The 11,888-nt window shown below is 45.2% G+C and overlaps 1 protein-coding gene across 3 annotated transcripts in view; it reads left to right on the forward strand.

Moving 5' to 3' along the window:
* LOC132243195 (cytochrome P450 2K6-like) overlaps positions 1–9,025 on the forward strand; it is a 46,807-nt gene extending 37,782 nt beyond the window's left edge. For 2 of the 3 annotated variants that reach the window (XM_059728776.1, XM_059728769.1), the window contains 5 exons: positions 3,204–3,377; positions 4,052–4,193; positions 6,286–6,470; positions 6,694–6,835; positions 8,619–9,025. In XM_059728776.1, coding sequence (XP_059584759.1) covers positions 3,204–3,377; positions 4,052–4,193; positions 6,286–6,470; positions 6,694–6,835; positions 8,619–8,806 — 831 coding nt within the window. In that variant the 3' untranslated portion in view covers positions 8,807–9,025. The remainder of the gene's footprint in view (positions 1–3,203; positions 3,378–4,051; positions 4,194–6,285; positions 6,471–6,693; positions 6,836–8,618) is intronic. The other variant, XM_059728771.1, reaches the window with a different exon arrangement.
* Positions 9,026–11,888: the final 2,863 nt, after the last annotated feature.

Here is an 11,888-nt window from a genome sequence, read left to right on the forward strand (position 1 = left end):
ACATGTAGATGTGCCTGCTGTGTCATGCACCTAATGCTTCTGTTGATGCATCCCAAAGCCACATTCACCTTTTGCACAGCTGCACTGCACTGCAGACTGTGTGGATCCATTTGTAATTACACCTTGCTTGTGCCTGTCTATCCATGTTGTAGTCATTTTAGCTAGCCCACATTTCTCCCATTTGTATATGAGAAAGTCATGTGGGACTTTGTCAAAAGCCTTGCTAAACCAGATACTAATCATTTCTACCCAGGAGAACTTTTACAATTTTTTCTCCAATGCCCAATGAAGGGTGTTTGTGCCCAAAAGCTTGCAAGGTCTCTCCAGGGACCTAGCAGACCTCCTGAGGCTAAAAAGAAAGGCCTACAAAGGATGGAGGATGGGAGTCACCTCCAAGGAGGATTATTCTGCACTGGTCCGGTCCTGTAGGGAGCAGACTAGGAAAGCCAAGGCTGCAACTGAACTCCAGCTAGCTTTGAGCATCAAGGACAATAAAAAGTCCTTTTTCAGATATGTGGGGAGCCGGAGGAAAAGCAGGGGCATCGTTGGACCCCTGCTGAACCAGATGGGGCAACTGACAACTGACGCCCAGGAAAAAGCCAACCTATTAAATAGGTACTTTGCGTTGGTCTTTCATCAGCCCCATGGGACGCCCGTGCCCGCTACAGGGCCAGGAAGTCCGGGTGAGGGTGATCCCCTGCCCTCCATTAATGCTGACTTTGTGAAGGAACATCTTGAGAAGCTGGATACCTTCAAGTCAGCCGGCCCTGACAATCTTCACCCCAGGGTACTCAAGGAACTGGTGAGCATCATAGCCCAGCCTCTAGCGCGGATCTTTGAAAACTCTTGGCGCTCTGGTGTAGTGCCCAAAGACTGGAAGAAGGCCAACGTGGTGCCTATCTTCAAGAAAGGGAGGAAAGTGGATCCGGCTAACTATAGGCCCATCAGCCTGACTTCTATCCCGGGGAAGATCTTCGAAAAGTTTATTAAGGAGGCCATCCTTAATGGACTGGCCGACGCCAACATCTTAAGGGATAGCCAGCACGGGTTTGTTGCGGGTAGGTCTTGCTTGACCAATCTTATTTCCTTCTACGACAGGCGGATGATCCAGGCTGACCTGGACAGGCTCAGCAAGTGGGCGGATGAGAATCTGATGGTGTTCAACGCCGATAAATGCAAGGTTCTCCACCTTGGGAAAAAAAACCCACAGCATCCTTATAGGCTCGGCGGTGCTATGTTGGTTAGCACTATGGAAGAAAGAGACTTGGGGGTCATCATTGACCACAAGATGAACATGAGCCTGCAATGCAATGCTGTGGCTAGTAAAGCGACCAAAACGCTGGCTTGCATCCATAGATGCTTCTCAAGCAAATCCCAGGACGTCATTCTCCCCCTGTACTCGGCCTTAGTGAGGCCGCAGCTGGAGTACTGTGTCCAGTTTTGGGCTCCACAATTCAAAAAGGATGTGGAGAAGCTTGAGAGAGTCCAGAGAAGAGCCACGCGCATGATCAGAGGTCAGGGAAGCAGACCCTACGATGACAGGCTGAGAGCCCTGGGGCTCTTTAGCCTGGAAAAGCGCAGGCTCAGGGGTGATCTGGTGGCCACCTACAAGTTTATCAGGGGTGACCACCAGTATCTGGGGGAACATTTGTTCACCAGAGCGCCCCAAGGGATGACAAGGACGAATGGTCACAAACTGCTACAAGATCGTTTCAGGCTGGACATAAGGAAGAATTTCTTTACTGTCCGAGCCCCCAAGGTCTGGAACAGCCTGCCACCGGAGGTTGTTCAAGCGCCTTCATTGAACACCTTCAAGATGAAACTGGATGCTTATCTTGCTGGGATCCTATGACCCCAGCTGACGTCCTGCCCTTTGGGCGGGGGGCTGGACTCGATGATCTTCCGAGGTCCCTTCCAGCCCTAATGCCTATGAAACCTATGAATTAAAGATTTTTTTTTGCAAAAATCTTGTTGGTCTAATAGAAGAGATCACCTCTATTATGAGACCTGATTGCCTTTTCCTCTAGACCAATACGGCAACAACCTGGATACCAGATATTAATCGGTGTTTTCACTACACTTATTGCATTCCCTCCATCCACTCAGCTAGTTACTTTGTCAAAGAAGATCAAGTTTGTTTGACACTCACCTTCCCCTATCCCTTCACCCACCACCAAAATCAGGGATTTTAGTTTCCCTTGGCAACTAAGATTGGTGACAGGGGAAAAGAGGGAGATGATCAGCAGTGGTCTTAGCTCCCTGTGCGGATTCACATTGCCAAGGGGGCTGCTCATGGGTTGTCCAGCCCACAGGAAGCCCTGCGGTCCAGATCTGGGCTGTGAGAAGCTGCACATCTTGCAGGGTCCATCATGCAGGGCCAATGAGTCTGACTCCCCTGCTCCATAACATACCTGGTTGCTCTTAACTGGTCCTGTCTGGGAACCCGCCACATCTTCTGTCTGCTCTTCCCATGTCGCTTACTGCATTCAAGCACCATGGGCACCAAAGAGGTATTCCCTCACCCTCAGATACATGACATGGTATCTCACAATGGCTAAGTTACGTCCCAATAAATTTGGATCCTTCCCAGGTATCTCTGACAAGAGATCACAATGCTATGGCACACAAGCCCTGATTTTGTGGCACTGAACTTAGATTTCTGTTAGCTGCTTCTGGTGGAGTGTGTTGAGAAGTGATCAGGGGGGCAGGATTCGTTGTGGTATATTTTACTGGACCAACTGTATAGTTGGAAGATCTCTTGGCATCAGGAGATCTCTTGACTTTCAGGCATCAAGGGCTCTTCTCCAAGTCCTTGAAAGAATGAAATGAGATTAAGAATTTTATCTTAAACTTGACACCTAAAGATTCAACTAACTCCAGCCAGCAGCACAGGAGTGGATCTGCTTACACAGCCTCTGCACCTAACCTGGGATGCCCACTGGGACGTGCACACCAAACACTCACTCCTGCTCAGCAAGCACCAAATCCTGGAAATACGGTGATGTCGTTGCCTCAGAACAGTCCTGAGCACGTGCCCTAGGCTACTCCCGGGCTCTCTGGCACGTGGAGCTGCAGCCCATGTGGGAGATTCTTCTCACATGTTTTAGTAAAGTTTTTTCAGACCTTTGACCTGCATGTGTTACCCTCTTGTTAAGTATTCTCAGTACTTATTTTTGCTGTCTCTGACTTCCTTTGGTTTTTAGATCTATAATCTATTCCCAACACTTGGCTTTCTCCTGAAGGGTCACAAGACTCTTCTCCAAAACAGAGATGAGTTGTATGCTTTTACAGAGGTTGCTTTCACAAAACACCTCGAAACCCTGGACAGAAATGACCAGCGAAGTCTTATTGATGCGTTCCTCATAAGGCAGCAGGAGGTAACAGAGTCTCTACATTTCTACAGACTTGCTTGTTTCCTTTTTGCATAGTGGAGGTAAAAACATACTGCACAGAAGCGTAGCGCTGGCAAAGTACATGCCTAACAAAGTAGCCGAACTGTGCAGATAGCTTGCTGCTCTTGGCTCTTTTGTAATCAAGGCATTACCCAAAGTTCAGGGCCTTGAGAGTCATTTCAGAAAAGAAGATACATTGAGGATGGAGTCACAGTAACACTGACTCAGCTTTGGTTACTTGCAGGCACTGTGCACAATCCTATTTTCCTGATTACAACAGAGATGAAAAAAAACCCAGAGAAGGTCTCTTTGCTTGTAGCTCTGAGCCCATCTCCATCATTCCTCGGCCTAAAGTGCTCTTTCCCTTTGGTCTTTCTTTAGGTCGGGTTCCCAGTGCTTGCGCAGGCTGTATTTCGTGCTTCCTGGTTTCATATACAGGCACAGAAGCCCTCATAAAGCAATAGCCAGGAATGGTGTCTGTGTCTCCGTCAGTGCCTTAACTGTCCCGTTCAGGCGATTGATGACTGATAGGTTTCCAAATGCAACGGATCAGAGACTTTCCAGTTCCCTTTAGCACTTCAGTACAGATTTTACTTAGTAAATACTTATTACCTCACTGGAGATCTTTTAGTTTTAATATTTTTTCCTTCTTTCCCCAGGAGAAAAGTGACACCAAAAGTTATTTCAACACTGACAATTTCAAAAGCCTCATAAGTAATTTGTTTTCTGCTGGTATGGACACCACGTCCTCCACGCTGCGCTGGGGCATTCTGCTAATGACGAAGTACCCTAAAATTCAGCGTAAGTGCTTTTTTGACAGACCTCATGGTGGCCAACACTACACAGATTCTCCCTATTTATTGGTTTGTTAGATTGATGAGATGCCTGTTACAGGGTGATCTGGCCCTGGGGCACCCTCAGCCCTCTGGAGGAAGCCCAGCTGGGGGACATTCAGGTAATGAGGAAGCTTAAAACCCCAAGGGAAAGACTGGAAAGGGGAGCAAACTGTGAGGGAACAATATGAAAGCAGGAGGAAAGCTATGAACAGAACAAGCTTGGAGACCGGCTTGTCTTTAAAGTCTGTAAAAAAAAAAAAATCATTATCTCTGGCAAAAGGGGGGCTGATACTAAAAGTTCACCCAGGGCCACAAGAGACTAAGTACAGTGCTACAGCTGCTAGCCTTGAAGGTAAACTGGGCTACGTGGCCCATGGCAGTCTGAGGCAGCAAGCAGGACAAATAGAGGAATGGTAACTGTTGACATTATATAAAACATACACCTGTAAAAAAAAGTCAGCGTAAAAAAGATTGGTTGTCAGTAAAAAAATATTTCTTGACTTGGCAACGCTGGGTGACTAACCCATGTCAGAAGGCAGTCTGCCTTATTCTGCAGCAGCTGCAACTTCAGTCATCAAGGGTAGCCCCCCTGTAGACCATAATGCAGTAGTCTAGCCTTGAGGTCAACAAAGTATGGATGATAGTTACCACGATCAATATTTAAATAAAGGGTCTCAGCCAGCTCAGCAGAGGTAGCTGGTGTTTCTTGCCACTGCTGCATCTGCAGCAGGGGATTCAAGAGCCACCCCTGAAGGCTATGAACCTGAGTGAAAAGAGAAGGCTAAATACCATCAATAACAGGTGTCCCAATCCTGCCCTGCCCAGATCAAGAAGTCTTCCCACCACAATCATCTCTGTCTTGCCTGGATTCAGCTTTCCAGCTACTCCTCGCTTAACGTCATAGTTAAATTCTTGAAAAATGCAACTTTAAGCCAAACGATGTTAAACAAATCCAGTTATGTCACAGTAGTTACCTACTAGCAGGTGGCAGCCAAACAATGTTATAACTGAATGTTGCAAGACTTTAAACAAGTATGTTCCCTAATAGATCAGCAATGTAATAACAAAACAACGTTAACGGGGACAACGTTAAGTGAGGAGTACCTGTAATTGGTTCAACCTCATCCAATCTCCAACTGCAACCATGCTCTAGGAAAAGACTGAGACTGACACCGCATGGCCCAGGTCATCAGCATGCTGATGGTGCTTCACTCCAAATGCCTGCATAATCTCACCCAGTGACCTCATATATATGTTGAACAGGAAAGGCAATAAAATGGAGCCCTGGGGGATCCCACAGGAAGGATCCCAATGAAATAATGAGTATGCATCTTCCCCCGCCGTCCCTGGGACCTCCCTGCACTGGGGAATCCCACAGCTAAATCCTAAAGTGCTTTGGCTTCAGCTAAAATAGTCAGGTTCTCCATCAGGGAGCCATTATGGCTCCTTTTTTCTCTGAATCATGTACAGAGAGGGACACGAAACATCAGTTTAGGAGTGGGTTTATGCATTCATTTCTTTGCAGCCAGATTCCAATCTCAGATACACCGATGCAAGCCTGGAGCTGCTCTGTTCTAGTCACTGGCCATGCTTTTGTCTTGTGCTAGAAATTTGCAACTTAGCAGAATTCAGCATGTTCACCAGAGAACACATTGGAGAAGTCAACCCCTGTTCTCCCTGCAGGTGCCATTCTCACCAGAAGGAGAATGTCCAAATTTCACCATGTACAAAAATGCTGCTTCTATTCGTGGCAAGAGGGTGCACAAGTTTCATCTGTTACCACTACTTGGTTGTAAGTGCTCAGAAGGCCTACGTGGCACTTCAATGAGAATATGGGTTTCCTTTGCACTTCTAAAAGCTCTCAATTCACTTTTAATAGTGCTGAGCAAATATGTTAAGGTCAACTATTGTCAGCATCCCACTTATATCTGGAAAGAGAGATTTCTGAGACTGTACCATATCATTTTTACATACGGTTCTGTATCTTTTGTAGCAGAAAAGTCCCATACTTTTCCATCATTAGTGAATGTTGGTCTCCTCATATACAATTTTTGCAGAAAAAGTCCAAGAGGAGATTGAGAAAGTGCTAGGTTCAAACCCTCCACGAATAGAACATCGAAGTAAGATGCCCTACACAGTTGCAGTTGTCCATGAAATTCAGAGGTTTGCTAACATCCTGCCAATGGACTTGCCTCATGCAACTACCATGGATGTCACTCTCAAAGGCTACTTCATTCCAAAGGTGAGCTGTTGGCAGCCCTCTTTTCCTTCAGTCTTCTCCTGTGAGCTCTAGCTCCAGTCTTGGTTAGTTGCGTTAAATCAGAGTGGATCCGCAGACCCAGGACAGTATTTGCAATGGCCTTATTAACAAGCTGTGTATGTTGTACTTGTCAATGCCTATTCCTATAGCAGTGGCCAAGAGACCATATTCCTCCATAGGATAACTCCTCAGTTGTGATTTTCAGGGAACTTACATCATCCCCTTGCTGGCCTCTGTGCTGAAAGACAAATCCCAGTGGGAGAAGCCAGATGCTTTCTATCCTAAGCATTTTCTTGATGCTGAAGGAAAGTTTGTGAAGAACAAGGCCTTCATGCCTTTTTCAGCAGGTACCTTCTGTTTTCTATTTATTGTTGTGAGAGGGAGAGAGCTAGGATCCAGCATATTATGCCATAACCTAGTGTTTCTTTCCATTTTAAACCTCATACCCTCTCATTTTTTTCCTCTGGAATTTAACAATTTCCCCATTCATGGAAGGGGCTGGAGTGGGAAGTTGTTAAACTTTCTGGCTACAAGTCTAGAGGGATAAGCATGCACTTCACTCAAGATATTTTCCGTGGGTTTCCCCCTTTAATGCCTGTCTATAAATGAGACATTGGCCCTTTGGACAGGGGATTAGGTGGAAAAATGTGGCTCTGGCCACATCACTTTTTCGTGTGTTGTCAGCTTTGGAAACACACATGCATCAAATCTGCTAGCCCAATGGTCTAGTAAGCTGGGAAGACCTTTGACCCTGACTCTAAATATAAGCCTGTATATAAATATAGAATAAGCCTGACTCTAAATATAAGCCTAAATATAAGCCTCCAGAGAGCATGTATTCACCAATAGTAACCCAATTTGGGTATTTCTCATTCCACTACAATAAGGATCTTGCTTCTATGAGCAATGTCTTTGTCCTCTTGGTATTAAGCTACTACAATGCATTGTATAACGCCAATTAAGCAAAGCATCATTTGACTTGAAGGGGCTGAAATCAGTTCTTTATTGTTAACTTCTGTCCTGAACCAGAGCCTGAGGAGACCACATCAAATGTCAACTCAGAAGGTGGAAATTACACAGGTCATGGCAGCTTACCTGTTGAAATACATTGCTCACAATCACAGGGCATCAACCCTCGGTGATGTGCACTCAAATCAGTTAAGATGTAGCTTTTAAAGCTGAGCAAAAAATTTTACAAATATATACAAAAGTTTGGAAAGTAGATTCTTCCTTGATATAGAAAGACTTTTTAAAGTTTTAAATAGACTGAGTGTTGTTTTTTTTTTTTTTAATTTGGTCTTTTAAATGTATTTTTTCACATGTAGACTCAGATGCTCATTTAAAAAATTCAGTTTAAATCTAGTCATGCTGTGATCTGTCAGGTCAATTGATGAAAAAAACCCAGCCAGATCAGAGGTGGAAATGAAAGAAGAAACAAGAACAAATTGAAAAGTATAAATGCGAAACAAAAAAAAATGAAGGTGTTGCTGAGAAACAAAAACTTCAAAACTTTCAAATTGGTTTTATGCATAAGACTTTTCAGAATATAAATATATGTGGATTAATTAAAATAATATGTAAAGTACATCTATGATTGTACCATCACCATTCCATAGGACAAATTTACTCTCTTTTTAAATGCTCCTAAGATATTTGTAATTTTCTTTACAAACTGGAACATTTTTAGGAAAACGCCCTGCTCTCAGCTCCACCCCCTTATGAAAGGAAAGGCCATCCAACTCAAGTGGTCCTTTTAGCTAGTAGGATTAAGGGGCGCATTTTCAGTAGCCAGTGGTATCTATCTAAGGGTTTGATGTGGCCATCACTTTATCGGGCCAGCTTTGACTTCCCCGGGGCTGAATGACTAGCTATTCATGTTTAGCTAGAGCATCTGGGAGCCGCCTTTAGCATGAGTCCAGAAAACTTGACCACATTCCCCTGGGACCATAGCAGGCTGCATTAGCCACCCTGCCACAGCACTCCCCATGCCACGAAACCTCTCACAAAGAGATGCTTCTGTTCCGAATCGTTACATCAGAAGAGAAGCCGCCCTGTGTCAATAGGTCCTTTCTATAGTTAAAGCAGCCACTGGTCCTGAAATGTTGATGTTTGTCATGCCTTTTTTTAAAGGTCGGAGGATGTGTGTGGGCGAGACTCTTGCCAAAATGGAGCTCTTCCTCTTCTTCACAAGCCTCCTGCAGAGGTTCAATTGGCACCCTGCTCCTGGTGTTTCCAGCTCCGACCTGGACCTCACCCCTGCAGTTGGGCTGACTTCAGGGCCCATGCCCCATAAGATCTGTGTGGCAGCACGGGCTTAGGGTTCCCTTTCTGGCATGCCTATCTTATCTGTGTATCTTCTGTCCTTCCCACACAGCTTTGCACAGGCCTTTGGCTGTAGTTTGAGCAATGCTTTGCTAGTCTTTGCTTGATCCCTCTCATACTAGTTCACAGCCCCATGGATGCCAGTGACCTTAGTGAAATTCCACCATTATAAATGTGCTGTGCATTTTTCATTAGAATAAAAAAACAGGCACAAATCTCTGTCTTCCCTTAAATCATTCATAACTAGAAACACTGCTTTGCATAGAAGACCCAACCTCCACCAGCCAGGTGCCAAGACAAACATCATGGATGGCTGCAGGACACATGGTTAAGCATCTTAGGCAGCTTTGGCACAGAAATCCTGCTGATGCTGGCTCCTCTGAAGCCCCAAAGTGCTGAGCCTGTGCTCTTAGATGCCATTTCCCTACCACCCCCTCACATTTATGACTTTCAGCTTGGCAGGAAGGGTCTAGGAGAAGTCAGGACTTCAGCAGAGATAAGCAAAGTGATTGCAGCTCCACAAAGCCTCTGCTACCATTCCTAAGTTTTCAAATTTGCCCCAAACTTGTTTCCGAGATAAGTAAAGGTGGAAGAGACCATCCCGCTGATCAGCACAGGATCACCCCTGACTACTCTGTCCCAGGAAAGTGTTTGTCTAACCTGCTGTTAAGAACTTCCAAATGTGAAGATTTTACAACCTTGCTAGGTAACCTCATCCTGTGCTGAAACACCCTGTTGGTGAAAAAGTTCTTCCTAATTTCCAATTTAAATTTCCCTTGCTGGAATTTAAGAACATTGCTCCTTGTCCGCTTCCCTGCAGCCACAGATAATAATTCATTACCATACTCTTTTTTCAGATTGATACCAGCTTGGGTGAAGTAGGAGACCTTCTGGAAAGGAGTACTAGGATCCATAATGACCTAGATAAACTGGAGAAATGGTCCAAAATCAATCTGGTGCAATTTAACAAGGACAAGTGCCAGGTCCTGCACTTGGGAAGGCATTATTGTATAAACACATCCACACTGGGGAATGCTTGGCTCAGTTACAAGAGTGCAGAGAAGAACATGGGGGTTATAGTGGAACATAAGCTGAATACAAACCAACAATGTGCTCCTGTTGTTAAAAAAAGAAATAAAGGCCAAGAGCATTCTGGGTTGTATTAACAGCAATATCTCTGAAATCAAAGGAACTGATTTTTCCAGCTTGTTCAGCACCCATGAAAACTCACCTGGAGTTCTGTTCTCAGTTTTGGGCATTGCACTTCAAGAAAGGTTGTAGCTGATTGAAAAGTCCAGCGGAGAACACCAAAATGATTAAAGGTCTGGAACGCTTGACTTTGAAGAAAGGCTTGGAGAACTAGAGTTATTTAGTCTGGAGAAGAGACAACTGAAGGGAGATTTGATAGCAACCTGAAGGGAGATTATAAAGAGAATGGAGATAGCCTTTTCCCTGTGGCTGGAGGGGACAGACTAGAAGCAATAGCCTCAAGCTGCAGCAGAGGAAATTTAATTGGGGATTAGAAGGAACTTTCTGACTCTGAGGATGGTCAAGCAGGGAACAGGCCCCCTGGAGAAGTGGAGTCTCCATTCCTGGAAATTGTCAAGTGCAGTTTGGACAGACATTTGGCTGATATGGTTTAGTCAGTAGGCCTGTGCAAGTAGGCAGCTATTAGATCCAGCTTCGGACCCAGCCGCTTCGGATGCCTGGGATCTGATCCAGAGCTCCAGACTAGGTTTCCCCTTTAATCTGGCCGAAGCAGCTCCAAAGCTTCAGAGCTGCCTTGGATATCCAGCCATAGGTTATAATGGGGAATCAATGAAATATCTATAACTCTATTGTTTTTAGTCTGATTTAGATGAAACTTGCAGGAGTGATAGCTTATGTTTAGAGCACCCATGGCACAAGTTTTGCCTGTCAGCAGCTAGAGGTGCAGGGCCCCAGAATCCAGAAGCCCTGCACCCATCTCCTTGACAGCTGGCAGGCTTCCTGGCTGCAGCAGGGCCCACCATCCCTGCAGCTTTCACCCTGCTGTGCCTTAACACACGCAGTGTCACCCATGTCACGAGTTTTGCTTGTCTGCAGCTTGGGGTGCAGTTCCTCCCAAACCCCTGCACTTATCTCCTTGAAACTTGGCAAGCTTTGTGGCCTCACCAGGGACTGCCATCCTTGCAGTTTTCACCACCACCCCCCCCGTGGTGTAACACATACACATGACATGAGTTTTGCTTTTAGGAATTTGGGGTGCAGTTCCCCCCAAACCCCTGCACCAATCTTCTTGAAACTTGGCAAGCTTCATGCTCTCAGCATAGGCTACCATCCCTGCAAGTTTGATCCAAATCAGACAAAAAACAGCAAGGATATAGATATTTCATTGATTCCCCATTATATTCTATGGCCAGATCAGGTCCGAATCTTTTCCAAAGTGATACGGAAGCTCCGAATCGATTCGAAAAGCCTAAAGCTTCCAGCAATTTGATTCAGATTAATAGATTCAGCCTCCAAATCATCCAAATCATCTCTGAATCCAAATCGTGAGCCGAAGCTTTGCACAGCCCTGTTAGGGATGATCCTGCCTTGATCAGGAATGACCTCATAAGGTCCCTCCAACCCTACTTTCCTATGATCCTTAATAATCACCCTTCAATTATTTGAAGTTAGTTCTGAAATCCCCCCCTCAGTCTTCACTTCTCCAGACTACATAATCCCAGTTCTTCCAGTCTTTCCTTGTAAGTCATCTTTCATAGACCTCTAATCAATTTTGTGGTGCTCTGCTGGACCTTTTCAAATTTGCCCGTGTCTCCCTGGAAGTGCAGTGCTGAAAACTGGACACAGTACTAGAGGTGAAGCCTTACCAGTGCTGAATGGAGTGGAAAAATCACTTTCCTTGGCTTTCAAGCAAGTCCTATCAACACAGCATAATATGTTATATGGTTTGTTTGTTGTTTTTTTTCCCCCCAAAAGAGCAGTGTTAACACATATTCAGTTTATTGTCCACTGTAACCCCCAGATCCTTTTCTGCAGGACTACAGCCGAATAAGTCATTCCTCCTTGTGTATGCTATTTTTCCACCCCAAT

The sequence above is a fragment of the Alligator mississippiensis genome, chromosome 1 (genome assembly GCF_030867095.1).
Source record: "Alligator mississippiensis isolate rAllMis1 chromosome 1, rAllMis1, whole genome shotgun sequence".
Taxonomy (NCBI): Eukaryota; Metazoa; Chordata; order Crocodylia; family Alligatoridae; genus Alligator; species Alligator mississippiensis.